The sequence below is a fragment of the Lepidochelys kempii genome, chromosome 2 (assembly GCF_965140265.1).
Source record: "Lepidochelys kempii isolate rLepKem1 chromosome 2, rLepKem1.hap2, whole genome shotgun sequence".
NCBI lineage: Eukaryota > Metazoa > Chordata > Testudines > Cheloniidae > Lepidochelys > Lepidochelys kempii.
The window spans coordinates 102,478,327-102,503,910 of record NC_133257.1 but is presented as its reverse complement, the minus strand read 5'-3'; the positions used below and the strand labels follow the sequence as shown (position 1 = coordinate 102,503,910).

Sequence of the window (25,584 nt, the reverse complement as noted above, 5' to 3'; positions counted from 1 at the left end):
AAAGCACCTGGGGTTAGCACAGAGGAATCCACAAGCCATAAAGAAATAAAAGGGATAAACCTAATTGCATCTTCCTAGACATTTCCTGATTTACTTACATATGTGGGGTTTTAAATGAGTAGTTTCTAGGTATGATACCAATGATTTTTTCATATCTGGCCCAAGCTTCTTACAGTATAGCTGCTAATCTGTCCGCCTCTCCCCGGGAGAACAACAGACAGACAAAAGGGGAGTCTTTTTTCAATTTAAAAAAGTTCTAGCCTTCCCATGGCTCTTTTGGCCAGGTGCCCACTCACTTCCTTTTACCTATGCATATCAGTGAGACCTTTTAACCCTTTAGAGGTAGAGCAATTAGAGAATAGCTACTAAGAGGGATTTTATAGCTACTGGCTGGCTGGATGTCCATAAAAGTGAGCTTCCCCCTCCTTCCCCCACCCTTCATTTATCACAGCTTCATTGGTCAAAACAAACACCATACAAAAATCTGTCTAGAAGTTCACAGTTAACCAGTGCAAAACCCCGAGGGCAGGTGTCATGTGCTTTCTGTGGTGTATCCTGTAAATCAAGTGGGAAGCTGCCTCCTGCACCAGTTTCGGCTTCTCAGTTGATTTAAGATGTTGTCCCATGTAGACCACATTGCAGTAATCTAATGTGACAAAGGCACAGGTGATAGTAGCAAGATCCTCATCCAAAACAAAAGACTGGCCCCGCCTAGCCAGGCACAGTTTTTGTAAAATGCCGTTCTTACCACTTCTGGCTTGTGACCTTTCAAGTGCAGCTATTAGTCTCCACTGACAGCCAAGTTGTAAACTCCAGTTAGCAATGCGAATTGAGTACCCTCAGTTATAGGGCAGATATTATTTTTGCCAGCTCTTCTGGTTGTTTCTCCCAATCTACCAGCAACACCACCATCTTGTCTGGATTGAGCAGTTGGGTCACATCAGTGCCTCAATTTCAGCCACATGCTGGGTTAGTCTTTCAACTCTGCCTGCTGGATCAGTTGAGATGTTTGGTTTCAGAGTAGCAGCCGTGTTAGTCTGTATTCACAAAAAGAAAAGGAGTACTTGTGGCACCTTAGAGACTAACCAATTTATTTGAGCATAAGCTTTCGTGAGCTACAGCTCGCTTCATCGGATGAGCTATTACCAACAGGAGAGTGGGGTGGGGGGAGAGAAAACCTTTGATAATCAAGGTGGGCCATTTCCAGGAGTTAACAAGAACGTCTGGAGGGGAGGGGGGACATTAAACAAGGGGAAATAGTTTTACTTTGTATAATGACTCAACCGCTCCCAGTCTCTATTCAAGCCTAAGTTAATTGTATTCAATTTGCAAATTAATTCCAATTCAGCAGTCTCTCCTTGGAGTCTGTTTTTGAAGTTTTTTTTGTTGAAGATGAGATGGAGGCACAAATTATCTGGCCTGTGTTATGCAGGACCTAAGAACAGATTAATTAATGGTCCCTTCTGATCTTAAAATCTACATATCTATTAGTAAACCTTAGTGTCATCAACATTCTGATAGCACTGCAGCCAAAGGTCCAGATTTTTAAAGAGGCAAAGTGGGTGAGGTAACATCTTTTATTGGGCCATGCTCTATTGGTGAGAGAGACAAGCTTTTGAGCTTACTCTCTTACCAGTAGATGTTGGTCCAATAAAGGATATTACCTCATTGACCTTCTTTAATATTTTGGGACCAGCTACAACAACCCTGCATACAGATTTTTAAAGGTATCTAGGCATTGCTGTGCTCAGACTTGTAGCGTACAACTGATTTAGGTGCCTTCCTCATTTTCAGAAGGAATTTATGCACTTAGGAATTTAAGATTTAGGCTCATCAGTCCTAAATATCCCTTTTTAAAATGAGACTTGATCTTCTAAATCAGATATTGCTATGATGACTGCAGCAATGCCTAAGTATCATTAAAAATCTGGGTCAAAGTCATCTTGCTGACCCCCACAACGGCCCACTTTACAAGAAGAGCATTAAGGAATAGGACTGGAACTCTGCAGAATCTTATCTTTGAGTGCCTTTGGAGTTGATGAACAATTACCCAATACAACTCAAGATGTGAAATATTAGGGAGTTGTGGTTTTTCTGAAACTAAGCTATGCACTTGACCCAGACAATATGCTATAGGCTATACAAATCTCTGATAATAATACGGAGCTCCTTAATTTCCATGACCAGAACCTCAAAAGTGTTTTGGTACCTAGCTCCCATTGATGTCAATGGGAGTTAGACACCTAAATATGTAAGAATGGCCCTACTGGGTCAGACCAAAGGTCTGTCTAGCCCAGTATCCTGTGTTCTGACAGTGGCCAGTGCCAGGTGCCCCGGAGGGAATGAACAGAACAGGTAATCATCAAGTGATCCATCCCCTGTCGCTCATTCCCAGCTTCTGGCAAACAGAGGCTAGGGACACCATCCCTGCCATCATAGCTAATAGCCATTGATGGACCTATCCTCCATGAATTTATCTAGTTCTTTTTTGAACCCTGTTATGGTCTTGGCCTTCACAACACCCTCTGGCAAGGAGTTCCACAGGTTGACTGTGTGTTGTGTGAAGAAATACTTCCTTTTATTTGTTTTAAACCTGCTGCCTATTAATTTCTAACACCTTTGAGTATTGGAGCGTACATTCTGGTTTTCTAGCACTGCCAGCCTCTGCCTTCTTGAAAAATTAATGACTAGCAGTGGGAATCAAATTCTGTAGAGTATAGAGCTCCACCATCAGGACACTGAGCTGTCCTATTTTAATTTGAGAGACACAGAGATATCTTTTATTGGACCAATTTCTGTTGATGAGAGAGACAAACTATTTTAATTTGGTCTTTCAAGCAATTTGTCATTGAAAAATATTATAATTAGGGATTTGATGACTGGAACTCTGATCAGCTCCTCAGGTAATTTAGTTCAACAGGAGAATCTGTACGTACAAGAATGGACGTGAAGCAATAATTATGAAAAGGCCTACTTTTGATTATACTTGCCTGGAGCGATTCATGTGTCAGCAGCACCGGTGTTGCCTTTCCCGAGGTGGGCAGCTTCCCAGGGTTTCTTTTAGGAAAGCAGAAGGAGAATGAAATATTGACATTTTGTTCATGGCATTTTTTTAGTTTTAGTTTCAGAACTGACATTTAAAAGAAAACATAACTTTATTTACCGGATACTTTGGCTCTTGTTGGGGAATTAGGGTTTTACTCCTCAGTATGCTTCCTCTCCAAGGTTTGACCGAAGTGATGATTGCTACTGTGTCATTTTCTGGGGGCTTCTTGTTAAATACAATTTGTGGCTGCTGCCAATAGAACCTTTCCTAACACTGACTTCTTGAAACCTTTTATCTGCACTATTGCTTTGCCCTGACTTGTTTCTGGAAAGTAGAGATATGTACTAAAGTTTTTGCATAGCTGTCATCAGTACAGTCTGACTCAGCACTATTCACCTGGAGGGTATGGAATAATTCCCCCCCCGCCCACTTTTTTTTCTTTTTGAAAGATAACCTTATCCAATGGAACAGGGCCTGTAATAAAGAAAACAAAGCTAACCCTCCCAAAAAACCCTACCTTTAAATTTTTAAGTCAGTGTCAGAAGCTATTGAACTATTGCCATTGAAAAGCTAGTCTTAATTTTGGCTTGCAAAACAGTAATGCTGACTTGTGAACTGTGGGTTGCAGTCTTTTTTTCTGGTTGATGAGAATCAGATGATCCTATATTAAAATCGTATTACCGTTTGTGTGCTGTTTCTCTCGTTCCTGAATGATAGGCTCTCTTTATTAACCAAGTCACTGCAGGTGGAATTTTAGTCCTCAGGGGAGACTTGAACTAGTAGCCACAAAAGCAGAGTTGCAGTTGTGTGTACTGGAGAAATGCGTAAGTTTTATGTATGGTACAGGTTTTGGAGAGGTGCTGAAATGCTATTCCTCACTGTTTGTAATCATGATTTGCTTTGCAAGGTCTTTTGTTTTTCATCTTTTTGTTCTGTATAGTGTGGTGTTCCTCTGCGGGGCTTCAGTAAAAAGGGCAAGACACCCTTAATAAAGATAACATATAGCAGCAACAGAGATGTATGCCTGTTGATGGCATGTAGTAGTGTCTGGTACGTTTGATGCAGACCACAATGCTCAGGATTTTTTATATATTTTAAAATGTTCCATAATAGGAGAGATGATGCTATCAATTACAAAGAGCATAATGATAATCTGTAGCCTTTCCCCTCTTATGGTGTGGTTCCTGATTTTCTATTTGTATGATTTCTGTGCCACTGAGATGACTTTTGGGTTCAGAAGTGTAGCCAACCCCAGGCATTAAAAATAATGAGTTAATCCCCAGAAAATCATAATACTAGCTTAAACATCTTTTTTTTTCCAAAAATGTTTTGGGTTCTTTTTATTTGCCTTCTGGTTTTGAGCCTTTAGGCTCATGCTTTAAAACTTTTCTCTGCAACCATGAGAACTAGAAACTTACTTTTTTAACAGTGAAAACTGAGATTGTCACGTAATTGTGTCACCCAGGAGCTGGGACTTTGAGGAAAAACACCAAATATCATGAGATTATTGAGAGTTGGCAAAGCTGAACACATTCTGTTGTCTGAAAGAACAACCTCCTGCAAGATGCTGAGCACAGCTTGCCTGGTATTAAGCATGATCAATTCACAGTGATTACACTGAGAGCTGAGCATGTCTAAAACCTCACAAGAGGCACTCTGCACCTTTCAGGGTCGTACCCAGTGGTGAGCTGGAGCCGGTTCCCACTGGTTCCCTGGAATCGGGACAGCCAGTTCTAAAAGGGCTTCTAAATTTAACAACCAGCCAAAAGTGGTGCCTTAGGCACGACCTCCGTGGGTGCTCTGGGACTGGAGCACCCACGGGGAATTTTGGTGGGGGGAGAGCACCCACCAGCAGCTCCCCGGCCCCACCTCACCTCCTCCCCGAACGTCCCGCTCCGCTCTTCTTCTCTGCATCCCCCCCCCCCACTTCCCAAAAATCAGCTGTTCACGTGGGAAGGCTGAGAAGCAGGCAGCGGCTTCGCGCTCAGGCCCGCGGGGGGGGGGGGGGGGGCGAGAGGAGGGCCACCTCCGGGGGGCATGTAGGGGAATTGCTCCCCACCCCAGCTCACCTCTGCCTCACTGTGCCTGAGCGCGAAGCTGCCACTTGCTTCTCAGCCCTCCCTGGTTTCCCGTGCGAACAGCTGATTCGTGGGAAGCTGGGGGAGGGGCGGGAAGCGTGTTCAGGGGAGGAGGTGGAGGGGAGGGGAGGTGATCTGGGGCTGGGTGTGGGGCGGGGAGCTGCTGGTAGGGGCTTTGCACCCACCAAATGTTCCCCGTGGGGGCTCCTGAGGGAGCAGGGTGGGGGCAGGGCTGGATCCTGGGGCTGCCTGAGGGAGATGCCCAGGGGGATAAGTCTGACCCCGGGGGGGACCCATGGAGTTGGTGCCTAAGGTGCCACTTTTGATGTGATCGGTGGGGGGAGCAGCTGCTCCCCCCACCCCCCCAGCTACACTACCCCGCCCCTAGGAGCCAGAGGGACCTGCCAGGTGCTTCCTGGGAGCCGCCCCAGGTAAGCGCTGCCGGGACTCCCCACCTTGCCTCCCGGCAGGTCCCTCTGGCTCTTAGGTGCGGGGTGCGGTGGGCACCCACTACGATGGCCCACGAGACCCTCCTGCCTGGTTCTGGGGGCAGTCAGAAGGAGGGTGGATGGGGCAGGGGTCCCAGCGGGGGGGGGGGCATCAAGAAACGCAGGGGGGTTGGGGGGCTGGAGTCCTGGGGGGGGGGCGGGCCATGACCCCCTCGTGGGGTGAGGAGGCAACCTGTGGTTAAGATTTTGGCAGCTCATCACTGGTCGTACTTTAAATGTCTGCCTCCTCTTGCTCTTTGATAAAGTTATCCTTATTCATGGTCTCAGTTTATGTATTTTGTGAAAGTGATTCCACCACACAATCATAGTCGAACTTTTGTCTATGCTTGATTATAAACTACATTGTAGATGCTCATTTTATGCCATGTGTTATAATTTAGGCTATGAAAACCCCCAAGTATCCAAGTCATGGTGGATGACATTTAATGAACATTAAAGTGCCATCTCTAAAGTTAGACTGTGAATATTTCATGACATTTTTCTCATGGTAACCTCCCATGAGAAATGACAGGACTGTTACTAATGTGCACTCTAAAAGGGGTTCAGTTTGTATCTTAGAAATGTAATTGCAACAGACTGGTCAGAGATGAGGTGGAAAGATAACTGCCAGTAAACAACTGTTGCACAATATGTTCAGAATTATATGCTGAGCCAGTGTATGAATAAACGATGGGCTCATATATTATTTTTATTTTCCAAGAATGCGCTTTTTGGCATTATCTTGTAGTATGTCCCAAATCTTAGTGCATGTGTTTCTCTGATTACATTATGTGCTGAAGTCTTCACCCACCAAAATAGATATCGGATAAAAATATTCAAAATAAGGACTGCACTTTCGGTGGTGTCGAGGGGGTGCAGGGAGGGGCAAGATGTTAACATATAAAAATTCTGTGACAGATTTAAGGGCATTTTATAAATGTTCATCTCCTCTATTTTGCTGTTTTGTTTTGCCACAGATTATTTCTGAAGTATAAAATTGCATGCCAAGTCTAAATAACTTCTTGTAGAAATATTTTCTTTTTTCCAGTTAAGTAAATAAATTCAACCCTTAGAATATAAGATTAGAATGCTGATGTAACAAAATTGCCAGAATATTAAATTGTGTGTGTGTGTTTATATAAAGAATTCAGAGTCAGCTGCTTCCTTACTTACTTTTGAAAGGAATACCAGAGCTTGGGAAAGAAAGCAGTTATATAATTTTATAATCACGTGCATTGCAATAATATTCGTGGCATATGTGACAGAGGGGCTGACCCTGCAGCGCCTTCCTCATGCAAAATAATCCCATTGACTTCAGTGTGACTATATACATGAGTAAATACTGCTCACATGGGTAAAATTATGCACAGATCAGCCCATAAATATAGTATGGACATAATGAGACCAAATTCATTCTGGTATCTCAGTGAGTTTTAATGGTGTGGGTTTCTTTTATGTATATACAAGAAGGATTTCAAGCATCCGTGTTTACAGTCAAATGACTGTTCTAAGTAGATTTAAAAAAGAAAAGTGAACAGCATCTGCCTTGCTAGTGAGGTGTCAAACTTACTTATGATACTAAAGATCTTATGATAGCTTTTTGCAGTTGCAGAGGTGTTAACTCCAATGGTCTGGCTAAATTCCAGCTAGATAATTACATTCTGCCTACTTAAAGTCCGCTTGTAGCATCAGTTGAGTAACGCGATAGTCATTTCCTCTTCCAAAGTTTCTTTCCATCCCAAAGATGGCTGCATTTTGTCTGTAAGTACTGGGATCCTCTTGCTTGAAAGGGATTGAATAAATTTAAATATTTACCCTTACTGAAAGTGGCACAAATGTCAGAGGGCCCCTTATTAAAAGAGCAAACAGATAAATACTACAGAATTTTGCAATAGTGGTCCAGAGTGCTGTATCTGACATTAGTAATACCAGTGTTTTGGCTTCTTCCTGTAGAATAATGTAGTATCAAGGGTCATTAACACTCACATTTCTGGAGAAGAAAGTCTAACAAGCTGCCATCAGATAAAACCAAGGGATAAATTCAAAACATAATATTCTTCCACATCCATGTCCTTTCCTTTTGCCACCTGTGTTGGCAGAACAAAGGCCATCTGTAAGAATGAAATAAATATGGTTGTCACTGGCATAATAATGGTTCACAGCAAAGAGTCCAAAATAGGCGAGTGAGTAGCAAGACTCACAGAAATAGTACCAGTTCGTAGGAAGTACAGAAGATTAAAATGATCAGCAGAGAGACTGAGGCAGGAAATTGCTAAGTCCAGATGGAGAAAAATTCTAAGGAGTGTTTGTTGCCAGCTGGCACATACAGTGTGATCCTTAAGAGCTCTGGCTTAATGTTAGTCATGACACACTTTTTTGCTTGAAAAATCAAATAGAAGCATATTTAGAAAACTGTTTTGTTTCAGTTACAGCTATGTAGCATACTAGTGTATGTGTCTTACATGTAGATACACATCAGAATTCCAGCAAATGTTCTGTTTCACCATTTTTGATGGCAAAGAGATGGGAGTGGGGATTTGTATTTATAAGGTTCAGCAATATGCTGGGTCTCACTCTTGTAGCCCTATTCTCTGAACACATGTTCGTTTGTATTCTGGATCATAATAATGAATCCTCCTTTTCAGCTTGATTTATGATTTCAAAGTTGTTTATAGGCAGTGACATATAGAAGCTCTCTTCTGCTTAGAATAGAATATCATCTAAAGTTCAGAAACCATGAAAAATGAACATCCGGTTGGCAAAAAAATAGAATGTTTTGAGTTTTTTGTCTTTGGTTGTTGTTAACCCTGTGTATCACTATTCTATCTATACGACACAGTTATGTCAACATTAGGCAGCTTATACTGACTTAATTATGTCACTGTCTACGCTGCAACTTTCCTCCCACTGATGTAAGTGCCCTACTGCACTGATGACATAACTCCTCCTCCATGAGAGGTGTAACCTTATGTCGGTGTAGTTAGGGTGATGTAGTGTCCGTATAGACACTGCGTTCCTTACATCAGGTGTTGGCTGTCTTGTCAATTTCACAGCAGGCTCTCCCCTGGAGAGCTGGGTGGCTGCCCTGCCCCGCCCCACCCCACCCCAACTGCCAGGTGGGGTGAGAAGCCTCCCCTGCACGCTCCCCAGGTGGAGCCTTGTTAATTTCACGGAGCCGTGAAATTGATAGAAGCCAGGGAAACAGGACCCTACTTTCTGGGGTTGAGAAGCCCTGGGGGGATCCCCCACCTCCATCCACTCACAGTGGGGAACGGGGAGGTGAGAAACCCCGGTTGGCTTCTGGTAGCAGAGGGGGGCAGGCCACCAGGAGCCTGTGGAGGAGCCAAGCTCCTGGCAGGGAGCTGCCAGCAGAACTAAGAGACAGCACTCCCATGCTGCGCCTCTTAGGTCGGTGGACACGCACCACCAACCCCAGGAAGGTAGTGTGAACATGCACCCAGGAGCGCTAGAACAGGCAGGGCCTAGGGGCTATGGCCACATCACTTTTAAAAGTGGGAGGATATACTGGCCATAAAGGCGAGTGATGGGGGGTGGGGGAGGGGAGTGGGGCGGAAAGGAGTGAGTTAGGGATTAGGCCTCCGGAGTGGGGGGGGGGGGGGGAGGAGCAGCATGGGAGGGAGCACGGTTTGGGCGCCGGTGGCCTTCCCGCTTTTAGGGAGCTTCCACTGCTCCTATATGCGCCACTGCAGTAATTACTTATGTAGGTCAACATACCTTTCTCTTGTAGAGATACCCTGAGAAAAAAGGATCATAAAATGAGTCATTCTGTCAGCATTAGAGAAGTGTGAAAAATCTACAGTGAAATCTGAAACTGCAAAACTCGCATGGTGGTTGTGTGACAATGGTAAAGAATCAGATATTGTTTCTTCTAATGCTGACCCAGAAATTGTATTAGAATAAAGAAAATAGGAAAACCTAAAGCAAATCTTTCTCCTCTACTTCATTTTAGATCTTTTGCTCTACAACTCCTACTCTCTGGTTTCCTGCTACTGATTTAAAAAAAAACAAACAAAAAATCGTGCATATATTCCCACACTTGTTTGCTGTTTAGTTACAAACTGAGGACAAGTTGTCCAAAGATTTGTGAGACAGAACTTTGAGGAAATCTGGACTGATTCGTGGGTTAGCATTTAAACTCTTCAGAAATCACTGTTTCACGTGTTTTTGATGCAAAAAGCAAGTGAAACTTAATGGTTTTATCTGAATCACAAAGTGGATTTAAGAGGTATGAACTCGTGTCAACCCAAGCCAATTAAATGTTTATAGAAAATTGTAAAAAGAGAAATTGCTATGGTTAGTTCTACTCAGTTCGCTTTATTAAAAAAGTAAAATGCTTTTAATTAATACTCTTAAATGTCCTTATTTGGCAAGAAGAGTCCTATAATATTTTCTATGCTGTAATGTGTGTACTATAATAATATTTGGGGAAAGCTTTGGGAGATTTTAGCCCACCAACCCAAATGTAACAGATTATATGAATAACTACTTGGTAGGGGCTTTACTGATAGATTTTTTTTTTTTAAAGGGTGAATGGAAGGTGCTGAATAGTGGTATTAAATGTATTGGATAGTCTCCAAAAAGAAAAGAATTAATATCTTAACATTATCAAGGCAATCCCTCCCATGCAAAAGTAATGTATGGTTTAAAAATATCAAATGCAAAATATTAAGGGCAAAATTGTGTACAGCCAGGCAGTGCACAAGGGAAAGCAGAGGATACAATGAGCCTTTGCCCACCACTGCAAAGGGGGCTATCCACAGTGTGTCTGGGGAGCAGAGCCCTTGCTACAACATGCTTCCCAAACTAACCAAACCCACTGAGAATTGTAATATTCCTATTTCCATTAATACAAAATATATTTTAAAACCATTTGAAAATATCTTGAAAATACTAGTACAACTTCAGAGCATGCAAATTGATCAACCTCATTATAGTTAAAAACTGAGCCATTTTATGGAATGCACACTAATTGACTTCCCTGTGTGCCCCCACTTTCCCCCGTGGACAATTGGAATAATAAAGCATAGTTCATACAAGTGTTTACGCTAGTTATCAGTTGTTTCTGACTGTAGTATCCTGTATCGATACTTCAAAAAAAGATTGTGCTGAATTATTGGTCCAGGAATTGGTATAAACACACACTGCTGCTTGAAAAGTTCAGAGCTTTATATTCTTTTTGATTACAAATATTTGCACAAGAAAAAAAGATAGTATTTTTCAGTTCACCTCATACAAGTACTGTCGTGCAATCTCTATTGTGAAAGTGCAATTTACAAATGTAGAATTATTTCTTTTTACATTTCTGCATTCAAAAACAAAACAATGTAAAACTTTAGAGCCTACTAGTCAAAACATGAAGTGGCATATGGATGTTTAACATATCTGGCATGTAAAATACCTTGCAACGCAAGCTACAACAGTGCCATGTGATCGCCTGTTTTCACTTTCAGGTGACGTAAATAAGAAGTGGGTAGTATTATCTCTCGTAAATCTAAACAAACGTTTTTGTCTTAGCGATTGGCTGAACAAGAAATAGGACTGAGTGAATTTGTATGAGGTGAATTGAAAATTGCTATTTATTTTGTTTTTTACAATGCAAATATTTGAAATAAAAAATATAAAGTGAGCACTATACACTGTTATTGTGTTGTAATTGAAATCAGTATATTTTAAAATGTAGAAAAACATCCACAATATTTATAATGTTAAATTGGTATTCTATTTAAGTGTGCAATTAAAACTGTGGTGAGTTACAACTATTTTTTTTTAATTTAGTTAATTTGTTTGGCATTAATCACATGCATTAGCTGCAAATAATTGACAACCCTGGTACATACTGCTGTACTATTCTGTCTATGCAAAGTTAAGTTTCTGGGGCAGGTGACTCACTGTGCTGTCACCTCTGCCTTTGGAGTACCTTTGCAGATTGCCAGGCAGGAACCAGCAGAAGCTTCCTTTGAAGCACATTCGTGTACAACTTTGGGTATGCCTTGTGTTACCGATTACTGCAAAGACAGGTTTCCTCTATGTTTGTATAATGAAATATTAATTGAGAAGGCTGCCATGTTCGCTGGGGAGCCTTATGGCACCCTCCTGGCCTAAGAAAGGGGAAATGAGAATGTACAGTTCTTCATCTGGAGAGAACTCATCATTTTTCTCTGACAAAAGAGGAAACGTGAGGAAGATTTGAGAGTCTTACAGATATTTTGGGTTTTTGTTTTTTTGTTTCTCTTCATCCTATAACAACAGGTGTTGGATATCCTTTTGAGCTCTCAGTATGTTAATCTCAAGCACTGTAAATCTCTGAGTAAAAAATAATGGACTAATGTGTGTGAAATGTTAGTAAATATCTTGCTGCCATTTCTATTTTTTCCCATTTTCTCTGATGCTCTTCACATTGTTTATGACTATCCACATTTCCCGCAAATGGAACCGCATGAGGCTCGAATAGATATATTGGGTCCTGACAGAAGTATAGGACTTTGTAATAAGCCATTTTAAAATCTGGATTTTGCTGTCATTTATTGATGTTTTAACATCTGTCCTATGTGATCACATAGGTATATCCTTATAGCACTGGAAAATATCGGCCTGACCATTACTATAGCTTTTACAGTGTATCAGACTTATATATTAAGAAAATGCACCTTCATGTTTTGGACTCGGGTTTATCCCGTTTCAAAGACAGTACATTAAAATAAAGGATATTAAAAGACTGAGGATTGGACCTAAATCTTGGTGTGACGTGAAGGGGTGGAGTAAGGAGCATTTTCTCCAACCCTGTAGCAAGGGCCTTGCACAAACCCAGTTCTTCCCACCGCTTCCTGTGTGCTTTTGTATTTGGCACTAGAAAAATAATAGGGTCCCTCGGGGGAGTGGGGAAAGGGGGTGGTGGTGGAGGAGAGGCATATTGTCATTGTGTTCTGCATGCTTCAAAGGGGGGGGCGTGGGTAGCAGGGCCCTCTCATAGCTACATTCTGTTAGTGCTGCTCTGAAGATATCATCCTGTCCTGGAGCAAATACAGGTGTGCAGCTCCTCTTCACTGTCCAATCGCAGTACAGCCAGCAGTTTAAAGCCACAATCTTGCCTTGTATGTTCAAATATTTTTTTTAAATAATCCAGGATCGTAACACTACTATCTACATAATTGTATTATTTAATGTAATATTGTAATTTTTTTAAAGAAAAGACTAATGTACACAATAAAACATAGCAAAGTAAATGAACCATATGGGTATTAGCAAATGAGGGAACAAGAGAGTGCTTGATGCTGCCTTCATACTCAGGCAAAATTCCCATTTTGTATCAAGCCCAGACAATGCAGAGGTTAGACACTGTTCTCCCCTGTGTGGTGGTGAAGGGCAGGAGGAGTATAAGGACACAAGTACATGTCTGAAGACCCCAAAACTCATGGCAGTAGCAAAAGCTGTGCCTTCATGGCATGCTCCTTAGGCTACCGAGGAGCTAGTGGAAAACCCTTTTCTTCTCATGCCTCTCTAGTTCTGAGATGGGGGTAAGCCACTTTACATAGCATGATCCTATGAATTACTGGGACCCCCAATGGAACTTCACACATAGTGCAGGTTCAAGGAACAGTAACTACTATTACTTCCCTCTGCACTGTCCATCCACACAGTATAGCGAGTGCATGTGAGGATGTTACTACGCAACTTGGAAGATAATACCTGTTTATGTCTCTACAAAACCTATGATGTGATGGAGTTCCTTGGCCTATGTCCGTCCTTTTATGGATCCCTTCACCCCTCTTGAGTGAAATAAACCAAGGAAACTCTGAAAGTAATACCTGGAATATCATGGATATTTCTTCTGCTGGGAAGGAAGCATATGGTTCAATATGCTCCAGCAATGTTTGTCTTTGAGGAAAAGTGCTTACAATGTGGATAATATACTTTGCTATTTATTAAACAAACAATACACTTCAGCATAGAAAGATCTTTTGGCCTTAAAGATATCTTTTTCAAGTACTATATTAAAAGTTTATAAGGAAAGCAACATTTACATAAGATGGTCTGTGTTGCTCTTTTTAATGTGATACCACAGAGATTATACTTGACCATAAATATGTTTACATCAATGTTGCTGAATGGTGTTGGGTGATCTTGTATTTGGTTCCCTGCAGGGAAACAGAAAACTTCTCCTGAAGAATTATTTTTAAAAACCTTGATAAATTCCTAACATACCATACGAAAAAATATATAAATAATTATGACATGGAAAAGAGGAAAAATGTAAAGAAGAAACACCAAGGTAGTTTTAATATCCATGAAGCCTATAATCCACAGTTTGTGGAGAGAAAGGGAAGGGTTGAAAGAAGAAAAAAACTAATAAGGAGGTATAAAATTCCTCCGACGGCTGCTGTCCAACAATTTCATTATAATTTCACAGACTGTCATCTGTAATTATGAGAGAGACTAGGTAGATGAGGTAATATCTTTTATTGGACCAACCTCTGTAATTCTGTTTAGACTGTCAACTATACAACATGGTGGTGTCACTGAAAATGACATACATCTCTACCCCAATATAACGCTATCCTCAGGAGCCAAAAAATCTTATCGTGTTATTGGTAAAACTGCGTTCTATTGAACTTGCTTTGATCCACTGGAGCATGCAGGCCCCCCACCCACCCCGGAGTGTCTCTTTACCACATTTTATCCGAATTTGTGTTATATTAGGTCGCATTATATCGGGGTAGAGGTGTACTTAAAAGGGAATAATTACATGATCCTCTCCATGTGAGGCACATGGGGGAAAAAAATTCAAAAATAAGTTAGCTGATGCCTTAAAAACTGAGATCCTGTCTGCTTTGTGTATACCATCATACTTCTTGGTTGACCTAGTGGTTGCCCCAGTGTTCTTTGCCAAAATCTCCCCTTTCCCACTGTTTGAAATGTGGTTTCTTTCCACAAGTGTTTTGAATGGAGTGATGTCATCCAAAAGATACCAAAATCAATCAGAGTGAGACGCTATATACTTGTAAATTATTTATATATTTGTATCAAAACTTGAGTCTGAATTTCTTATCTTTTCAGGTAAATTGTATTAAATACTTGGTCTAGCTCTTGGGAGGAAAACATTTTAGGCCCAGCCTTATCAGAGCTGAAGGACATATGTTATTTATTAATGAACATTTATATTACAGTAGTGTCTAAAATGTAACCAAATCAGGGCCTTTATTGTGCAAGTCACTGTACAAACATAGTGTAATACTTGTCAGCTCTGAATTACCCTGAGCTTAGTTGCCACCAAAATGGGAAAATCCTGGCCTTAATTATTCATATTTCTGGCATCTAGTTCATTACATCTAGAATTACACATTTTTTCCCTTTAAAGAATGCTGCTTTTTATTTTAACTTTGTTTTCAGTCAAATATTATTTTGATGAAATGATGGATGATGAGAATTTCCAGTTCATTGAATAAGAAAACACACCCCCCCACACGTGCTGCCTGAAATAGTCCAACAGCTAATTCAAGAGGGTAGAGATGTTAGGGAGGAACTTGCCTTATGGACAAATTATTTGATTACTGTCCATTATGAGATTTCCTTGCACCTTCCTCTGAAGTGTATGGCACTGGCCACTGACCAAAATTGCTGAACTAAATGGATCACTGGTCTGCTCCAGTTTGACAACTTTTCTATTTTACTTGAGGAAGTGATGGTGAGGCAATGTGCCCCCCCCCCCCACTTTAATTTTTCTGTGGTGACTGTTCACCAGAGTGATGAAAAGTAATAAAATGTGATCCTGCAACTCTTCACCCTGATTCATCCATATCAGACCATGATGAATTTGGAGTCCTATACAAAGTAATATTTACAATATGATTCTTGAAAACACTTATGCGTTTACATAACTTTACTCCATGTCAGTAATTCCACTGAGTCACATACGCAAGCATGTAGGAACCTGCAGATTTGAGCCTTAAGTTTACGCACTTGACTAGGCTACTATTCAGGGATAATATTAAAATACCAGTTAGAAGCATCTGTGCCCTGAGAATTGCAGTTAATGTATTTTAAAACTTAGATGACCCCTAATGTGCAGTTAAGATGCAAATATATAGGTGCTTGTTGCTTCTTTGAGATTCATTAGTAGTCACTGCAAAATAGCTTCTGGAGCGGAGTTTACTTTTTATGCTTAGAATATATACAAAATGAACTTTATTAGATCTGATATTATTTACAGACCTCTGAATCTATAATTCAAGCCTTGGGATTTTCTGCAGTGATGATTGTTCAGACTCTACTTCAGTGTGTGTGTGAAAAGATTTCCTCACAATTTGTAGTTAGAATATCATAATCTCAAAAATGTGTCACTGTTGTATTTCATTAATATATTCTAACTTAGATCAAAACTAAGGAAAGCTTTTGCTTTCTAAGATGCCATCATCTGGCTCTTTCAATAATGTTGTAGCTAAATAATTTTAAAGTGACACTTGTTTTGGATTGCTGATAAATGTGTTCTTCCCTATCCTAAATACACACTTAATTTCAAAAGGCTTAAAATGGGCTCTTTAACAAAAGAAAACTTTCCAGTTATTTAAAAAAGAATAATCTTTAACCAAATATTCCACCTGAAGAGGATAGCGAGGTCCCTCCCTCACTCTTGTTTTATTTTCATGTTTCTATTGCTTGGGTGATGATATGCTTGGGCGTGAAATGAGCTTCCCATCAATTTTTTGTTTGTTTGATTAGACAGCAGAGAAGTGAGAGTTGCTGAGGTTTTATTTTTATGGCATTGTTAGAATATGACTCTGTGGGGAGGCTATGGGGTGGCATGTGTGATTTCCTATACAAATTAGGGTGTTGGTCACCTCTATCAGCTGCTAGAAGAGCCTCCCCACTCCCTTGCCATACCATCATTGTTTCTAAAGCTGGGCAGCCACTGTATTGTAAGGGTGATGTCTTGGAGTTGAGGCAGTGGAGATGCAGACCTGGGAGAAGGCTGCGAAAGAGTTCCCTGTACCCTTATTATCTTCTGCACTAAGATTTTATGTGGCTGTACAGAAGAACTGTTTATAAGGCCAAAAGTCTTCAGCTAACATGCCAGATGGTCCAAATTAATTCTTTCAGACTAATGCAAACTACTTTAATCTGATTAGAAGTTCCTTTTAGGAGTTTCAAATGTTCTGTATGGATAGGATGCATTTTGTTTCAGAATGGTGCCTCTGCAAGGTTCCAGTGGATTGTTTTCCTCTGTTTGGGTTCACACCGGTTCCAGATTGGGATTGGTGTGGCCATGTTGGTTTCCTGATATTTACTATCTGCAGTTCTAAACTTTGGGGCCTAAAGCATTGAGTGTAGTGTCATTATTGGCAGGCATCAGCAGTTTTTGCTTCAGAAGGGGAAGGTGTCAGGTATCACTCTTAAATAAATAGGCAGAGATCTGTTGCCACTTCAAGATGTCATTCCTTGACACTGAAGGGATTGCTAATTATAGTGCACCTTGAAGAAAGTGTTTTATATCATCACCAGCCTACTTCCATGAGATTCCCCAATTTGTGCCTTAAATTTTAAACTCCTTGGGGGGAGATGGAGAAAGACATAGGCTCTGTTTTGCACAGCACAAACCATACTCTGAGTGTGCAGTAAATATGATTTCACATGTTTCAGATGTATTATTTATTACCTGTGGTAAGAGTTTTGCTAAGAAGTTGTCACATGAGTTTATCACCATTCATTATTTATTACTCAACAGAAAACAAATGTGCTTCAAATTAATACACTATGCACTTGCAAGGAGCTGTCATCTTTTGTTACTTTGTCATTCTGATTGGTATGTAATTATGTAACATAACCAGTAAGGGTAAATTCACAGGGCTAAACTAACACACTCACTATCATTTTAAAAAAACAGTCTTTCAGATTTTGAAATGGCTATTCGAGACCTCTATGGTATAAAGACCCTACTTACATGCTTAACTTTATGCCGTGTCACTAGTCCCATTTAAATCAGCAATGCTACTTATGGTGTGTAAAGGTAAGCACGTGCTTCAGTCTTCCCAGAATTGGGGTTTGATATGCTCATATTTCTAATAAATGTTTTAAAAGTAAGGATGACAATAAGGATAAGAAACATTCTTTTTATTTTACTCAACACCTTTTATTTATATAGCTACTGAAAACATGACCTGATTTTGCACTCCTTACTCAATTAAATGGGTCTTCTGCCTGAATGAGGACTGAAGAATTGGATCTTTATATATGTTCCTATTCACTTCAATTTATTTTGGTGAATGTTCATATGCTTATGCAAATTCACGTACACTAATATATATATATTTATATATATAATTCATCAGCACTGTACATTTTTAATTTTTAATTGTCCTTCATGTTAGATTTTGGAGATACATTTTTTTTCAGAAGACTACAGTTTTTTGCTCGTCATAGTTTGGAGAAGGCCCATGATTATGGCATGTTTTTGCTAATCAGCTGTGTTGCTTTTGTTTCTTGGGCTGAAAAGTCTGTCTTTAGTAATGTTCTCTTTAAAAATCATAGTCCCTTAGCTATGTGCAAAAAATTTATTGCAGGTAGGTATATCTAGATATCTGATTTAGAATTTAGTATTAAACATTTGCATTCATTTATGTATGAATAAGATGAGGTGAAATCTGGTCATTTTATAATACAGTACTTCAGTTCCTAGGCTGGAGGAAATAAACATAAGACAAGATTGTATTATTTTGGCCATATGCTTGTCTCCCTGAGACATTAAAATGAGAATGAAAAACCTAAGTGCAGATTTATGGCTTTACTCAAAGATCACTAATTTCAACTTTAGTCATGTTCCTGCAGAACCCAAATACACAACCGTATTTAAATCCACTCTTAAACCATACTCATGAATTTCTGTATAGAGCTTTACTCTTCTACTATGCAAGATTTTTTTCCTTTTCCATTTCCTTTGTATTTAATCAGTGTACATTAAACAGCTAGAATAATTTGCTGAAGAAATGATCCATGTTGGAATCATGAGCTCATTGCTTAGTAGTCGATTTCAGATGATTCAATGTGCTTATCAAATTGTATTTTCTCTTAATTTGATTAGCTGCACAAGCTAACAGTCTACGGCTATCTAGATCATTTCATCCTGCATATGGTTTCTTTCATTGTCTGGCATTAGCATGCTGGTCATGTTGCATATTTGGTTCAGTTAGCTCCCCATCAGTCTATACATTGCTGTTCATAAAATACACAGCTGTTCATTTTTGTTTGTTTTTTTTTCTATTGCAGTAGAGCAGTGGTTCTCAAACTTTTATACTGGTGACCCCTTTCGCACAGCAAGCTTCTGAGTGCAACCCCCCCTTATAAATTAAAAACACTTTTAAATATATTTAACCCCATTATAAATGCTGGAGGCAAAGCGGGGTTTGGTGTGGAGACTGATAGCTCACGACCCCCCATGTAATAACCTCATGACCCCTGAGGGGTCCCGACCCCCAGTTTGAGAACCCCTGCAGTAGAGCCCATGGACCCATATTTGTGCTAGGAAAACAGACAGTCCTACTCCAAGAGCTTACTTTTCCCCACCGTTGTTTCCCTTATTTACTTAGACTGTAAGGGGAAGCAACATGCAAACAGAGTGATCAGAGTGATAGATTGCAAATATCACATTAGCTCCACATTCTTCCTTTGTTCAGTAGTGGTGGTGGTTGTTTCTATCTATGACTGCTGAAATAAGGCTTATGATAGCTTTATTTGAATAATTGACCTATATTGAATTGTTCCCTTAAAAGGATTTTACTATTCTGTATGTAATAGAGAAAGGCAGGAAATGGATATTAATTTCTTCGAGTTATGCCTGGCTTACTGTCATAACTGTAGTAATCACCACATACCAGATTATTTCTTTACTTGTTCCTCTTTTTCTCATCAGAGAGCTATATGTGTAAGGTCTGACTTCTAAGGTATATGATCCCATGCCTCCTCCAAATGTTTTTAGAATAATGCATTTAAATACAGCTTTAAGTTTAGATGTTTTTTTCTCATTCCTCCTTTTTGTCTTCCATATTTCATTTATCTTACTCCTATTTTCATTTTCTTTATTTGTTTTCTAGTTTACTCCCATCTCTCCACATACTTCCTTCCTATGTCCTTGTTCCCATTTCTCTCTGCTTCTACTACCTCTCCAGTCTATTCCCATTCTGGTGATTCCTCCTGTTCCTTTTTCTGTACCCTAATATTGTGATCTTCCCCATGCCCCCATCTTGAATTTCCTTCTTAACCTCCTATTCTCACGCCTGTCCTTCTCTTGCTCATGTTCCAAAGGAGACTTTCTCAGAGCTTAGCACCAAACCATTAGTTGTAGAGCAGAACCTGTTGGAATCTGGTCTAGAATCCTTTTTGATTTTTTTTTTAATGCCATCAGTATTGTTTCCATTGATGATCTCCTAGCAGTGAAGTCCGGAATTTTGATTCTTTTAGAACTGTCTGCAGCCTCTGCTATGCTGTTGGCCATCTGTGAACTCTAACTAGTGTGGACATGATTGCTCTTGATGGTTTTGTTTTTGTCCTAAGTGGGTAATAATTTAATCAGATACAATAACGTGTAGTATGATTTTTAGAATGAATGGAATTCAATGAACATAATAATGTGTACTGTAAAACCTCACCAATTTGCACTTTGCTAATCTGCAAAAACAATAATTAAAAAAAAAAATTAGTCATGGTTAACATCTCCTGCGAAGATGTAGGACTAGATTGTTTTTGAGAGTGTATAGGGAAGGTAACACAACACTCCCATCATTTTACACACATTAAAAGGGCCAGAGACAATCCATGTAATCTCTGTGCTTGGGGGAGCAACATGGACTGCTGCTCCTTGAGACAAAAATCAACCAAATTAGCTGTGGCTAAAGCCTAATCTTTCCTTTGTATTGACCACAACAAGGAATAGTCCACAGTCCCTCCTCAAATACCCAACAGTAGTAGTGAAGTTCTCTGTCGTAGTCGCCCCCCCCTCCCCCCCAGCTTAAAGTTGTGCCTAATGGCACCATTTAGCCCAGAATTAGTTGAAAGCTGTGGTGAGGTCTCGGATTACAAAAACTTCATAGTGTATGAGTTAATATGCTGTAGTATTTGTCACAAGGAACGAAAACTAAACTGTTAAGAAAGTGCCATTGGGGAGTGGAGAGTACATATTTTTTGTAATTTATGTATCTTTCCTGAGTGTTTTTTACTTTCAGTGCATCACATTACCTTCAGTTACACATGTCACCAGTGACTCCAGGTGTTTTAAATGTCACAAAAGCGTACATTTCTAACAGAAAAACATGCAAGCATAACCACATTAGCCAACAACAAGCTAAGGTTTAAGCATTGCGGCTTAGCCTACATAAGCACTATTTAAGTTGAAACATAGCAAGAGGAGTCAGAGAATGAGACATAAAGGTTGACTTTCCATTCTTTCACGGCTTGTCATTGAAGGAGGCATTCTGTATAACGTTGTATCGTATCCCCAGACACATACAATAGCAAATTAAGGACACTGTTACTATTGAACCCTAAAATGTTAATTGCATTTTATATAATTTGAAAATGTTAGTCCCCAGGAGTTCCTTTGATATTAATTTCTGCTGTTTTGTATTGACTTTTGGGGGATTTTTTTTGGCAGCATGTGTAAGTGTATATGTGTACAATAAACTATATAGTAAAAATTGTTAGCCATAATCGTGATTTTATATGCTATTATTCGTTTGTCACAAACTTCCTATTAAATGCATTTTTCTTTGTTTATGCGCATTTTTGAAAGGAGAAGAAAAGCTTTCTGAAATTTAATGAGATTTGGTGAAATAAGCCAAGTGATCATGATCTTGTAATATAAAAATGCTTTGAGAATTTACTAAATAGGTCAGCTGATTTTGACTTGGGTCGTATGTCAAATCAATGACTGAAAAATCCAAATGGGGTTTTCGGGTTTGACCCAGGGTTTAATTCTATGCTCAACAGCGTGACTTTGCTCTAGTAGCTTCCCAGGTATCAATGTATAAAACATTCAATTTGTGAATACCTGGAGGATGAAGGGGTGATCATTAGCAGCCAGCATGGATTTACATTCCAAACCAGTTTTATTTCCTCCTCTGACAGGGTAACTGGTTTGGTGGATAGGGGAATGTGGTGGACATAAAACACTTGGACTTAGGCAGGGCTTTTGACACCATCCTACATGACATTCTGATAAGTCAGTTGCGGAGAAATGCCTTCTCGATGGAACTACTAGTAAGTGGATACAGCATTTGATTAAACAACAACGAACAGTGAGTAACTATTCATGGAATGATGTTGGATTGGATGGAGGTCTCAAGTGGGGTTCCACAGGGATCTGTTCTGGGTCTGGTGTTGTTTAACATCTTTATTAATAATCTGGTTGTAGGAAGAGAAAGCATAACTGATCAAATTTGCAGATGACCCCAACCTATGGGGGTTGCCAACACTTTGTAGGATAGCTAAAATTCAGAGGGATTTTGATAGGTTGGAGAACTGGGCTTTAGACAACAAAATGAAATTCAACAAAGACAAATGGAAGGTGCTACACTTAAGGAAGAAAAACCAAATGCACAATTACAGAATGGGGGATAACTGGCTTTGCAGCAGCACAGCTAAGAAGGACATGAGTCAGCAGTTTGATCCTGTTGCAAAAGAAGCAAATGCAATTTTGGGTTGAACTAACAGAGACATACATAGTATGCAAGTCATTGGAGGTGATAGTACTGCTGTACTTGGCTCTGGTTAGGCCTCAGCTAGAGTACTGTATTAAATTTTGGTCACCAATCTATAGAAAGGATGAAGAGAAACTGGAAAGGATCCAGAGGCTAGCAACAAAGATGATGAAAGGGCTGGAATGCAAGCCATATGAACAAAAGCTGAAGGAACTAGATATTCTTAGTTTGGAAAAGAGGCGATTGAGGGGGGATATGATAGTGGTCTTCAAATACTTGAAAGGCTGCCATAAAAAAGATGGAGAAAAGTTGCCACAGAGGGCAGGACAAGAGGCAGTTGGTTCAAATGACAGTGTAGCAGATTTAGATTAAATCTCAGGAGAAACTTTCTAACTGTAAGAACAGTAGGACAAGGGAGCGGACTGCTTCGGGAGATTTTTGAAAGCTACTTCACTGGAGGTTTTCAAAAGGAGGCTTCAGAGCAATTTGTCTCGTATGGTTTTTAGACAACAAATCCTGCATCTTGGCAGGGGGTTAGACTACATGACCCTTATGGTCCCTTCTAACCTTATAGTTATATGAATATTCTTTCTCTTCTCAGCTATGCTTGCATAGCTCTCACTCTGACAACCAATAGGAGGTACTTGTTAACATGCAACTGTCTTCATCCCCTATACTGCTAGAAAAATAATGATGCCTTGATTGTTTCTAAAATTCCATAGAGAGTTTGTATTAAGGGTTTGATTGGTCATTGGAAAATGTTTGTGTTCTATGGGTATGGTTTTCAGCAGTTTCCAGCTAAGTGAATGCATAGGCAATTTTGTTTCATCCCTACTGTAAAGCATATGGAATTAATTACACAGAAGTTGTATTGGTTGATCACAGGATGACTATGAGCCACCAATATGATGTGGCTGTGAAAAAGGCTAATGTATTCCTAGGATGCATCAGGTGAGGTATTTCCAGTAGAGACAGGGAAGTGTTAATATTCCAGAGGAAGTCTCTTCAATTCCTTGTATAATGGTACGATGTACAATTCTGGTCTCCCATGTTTAAGAAAGATGAATTCAAATGAACAGGTGCAGAGGAGGGCTACTAGAATGATCTGAGGAATGGAAAACCTATTTTTATGAGAGGAGACTCAAAGAGCTTGGCTTGTTTAAATTAGCCTGACCAAAAGAAGGCTGAGGAGAGATATGATTGCTCTCTTTAAATACATTAAAGGGATAAATACCAGGGAGGGAGAAGAGTTATTTAAGTTAACCACCAGTGCTGGCACAAGAACAAATGGATATAAACTCTCCATCAACAAGTTGAGCCTTGAAATTAGACGAAGGTTTCTAACTATCAGAGGAGTGAAATTCTGAAAAAGCCTTCCAAGGGCAGCAGTGGGGACAAAAAACCTATCTGGCTTCAAGACTGAGTTTGATAAGTTTATGGAGGGGATGGTATGATGGGACTGCCTACAGTGGCATGTGGCCCATCAGCAACTGCCAGTAGCAAAGATCCCAGTGGCTAATGATGGGATGCTAGGCTCTGAGTTACTACTGAGAATTCTTTCTTAGGTGTCTGGCTGGTGGGTCTTGCCCGCATGCTCAGGGTCTAACTGATCACTATAGCTGAGGTTGGGAAAGAATTTTCCCCTGGGTCAGATTTGCAGAGACCCTGGGGCTTTTTCACCTTCCCTCTGCAGTATCTGGCACGGGTCACTTGCAGGTTAAAACTAGCGTAAATGGTGGATTCTCTGTAACTTTAAGTTTTTAATCATGATTTGAGGACTTCAGTAACTCAGCCAGAGGTTAAGGGTCTATTTCAGGAGAGTGGGTGAGGTTCTGTGGCCTACAATATGCAGGACTAGATGATCATGATGGTCCCATCTGACCTTGAAGTCTGAGTTACTGATTTTCATTTAAAAATCCTTCAAATGGTTTTCCATAAAAACATTCTTCCATGGTTGGTTGTGGCCTCTGAACGTTTTGGAGAAACAGTTAATTTTCCCTCAGGCTTTTTGGGCATTGGCCTGTGATCCACAAATATTGTTATGAGAAAGAAAGATAAGCTTTCAAGTTCAAATGCACACAATGAGTAAACAAAGAAAATAATGAGTTAGAAGCTGAAAGTTAAATTAAAATTAAAGAGTTGCGTCATCGAGTATTCAGTAAGCTACAGTTAGTATCCCCAATGTTCACAAGTGCAACAGTGGGAGCTGCTGTGTGCTGAACACTTTTGAAAATCTGGCACTTCATTTAGGAGCCTAAATGAGAGCTGGAGCTCTTGACAATCTGGTCCTTAAACTTTAGCTGGGAAGATTTACTGAGGGTTCATTTTGGGGACTGTACCAGCAATCTCAAGTATGCCCAACAGATCAACACAAGGGAAGGAGCTTGGGTTCTGTTCGGCGGAAAGAGTCAGGTCTATGATGTCCAAAAGGACCTGAGAATCTTCAGATCTTTGCAAAGGTTCAGATGCTTTCAGAAATGAAAGGCTTGAAAGCAGCTACCCTTTTTTGCATCTTTATCCTCTCCAGCGATTCTTCTTTTCCACTAAAAATGGAAATCCTGAGCAAAAATAGTTCTAATGAGTAGTTCAGCATTGAGAGACTCAAGACATTCAAAACATTTAACCCCATTCCAAATCACTCAGTAATCTCAGAGATAAGGCTACTCAGCTCAGGTCTTGTCTTTATTAGGAGTGTTCTTAACCTCATGTTAGCTAACACATGGCAATTAACAAGACTTAAAATCCTACTGAAGCAAGGCAGTTATAGTTTTCACATGTGATAGCAGGTTGATGTATAGGGAAGTGAGATCTTCAGGATTTATCTTGACCTGCTAACATGTTAAAACTATAACTGCCTTATCTTGACTAGGATTTAACCACGGTAGTGACCCTGTGTTAGCTATGAAAACACCTCCCCTCCCCCCCCCCCGTCCCTAGTGTGGCCACACCATTGAAAGATAATGGAAGTTTGGTATCTAACTCATGTAGGTGGCTTTGAAAATCCTGGCCTGGAACTGTAGAAATACTGTGTCACTAATAACTGTAGCACAAGAAAGGCCATTTGGTAGGTGTGAGAAGAAAGGTTCCAAAATTTCTTTTGAAATCCATGTTTAGTTTTTCAAAAATGTTTTTCTTCTATTTTTATTTTAGTTTCTGAAGAGCTGAGTGGCTTGCCATGGGGAACCATGTAGGAAAACGAGATCAGAGCGCTGAGAAGGCTATTAAGGTAAGAAGAAAAAAATACTACAAGAGGAAGACTATAATATCAA

General features: G+C 40.0%; 1 protein-coding gene across 3 annotated transcripts in view; it reads left to right on the top strand.

The window, feature by feature from the left end:
- Positions 1-25,584, top strand: part of MBP (myelin basic protein) — a 174,206-nt gene that overhangs the window by 12,094 nt on the left and 136,528 nt on the right. For all 3 annotated transcript variants that reach the window (XM_073331790.1, XM_073331792.1, XM_073331793.1), the window contains exon 2: positions 25,466-25,541. In XM_073331790.1, coding sequence (XP_073187891.1) covers positions 25,491-25,541 — 51 coding nt within the window. In that variant the 5' untranslated portion in view covers positions 25,466-25,490. The remainder of the gene's footprint in view (positions 1-25,465; positions 25,542-25,584) is intronic.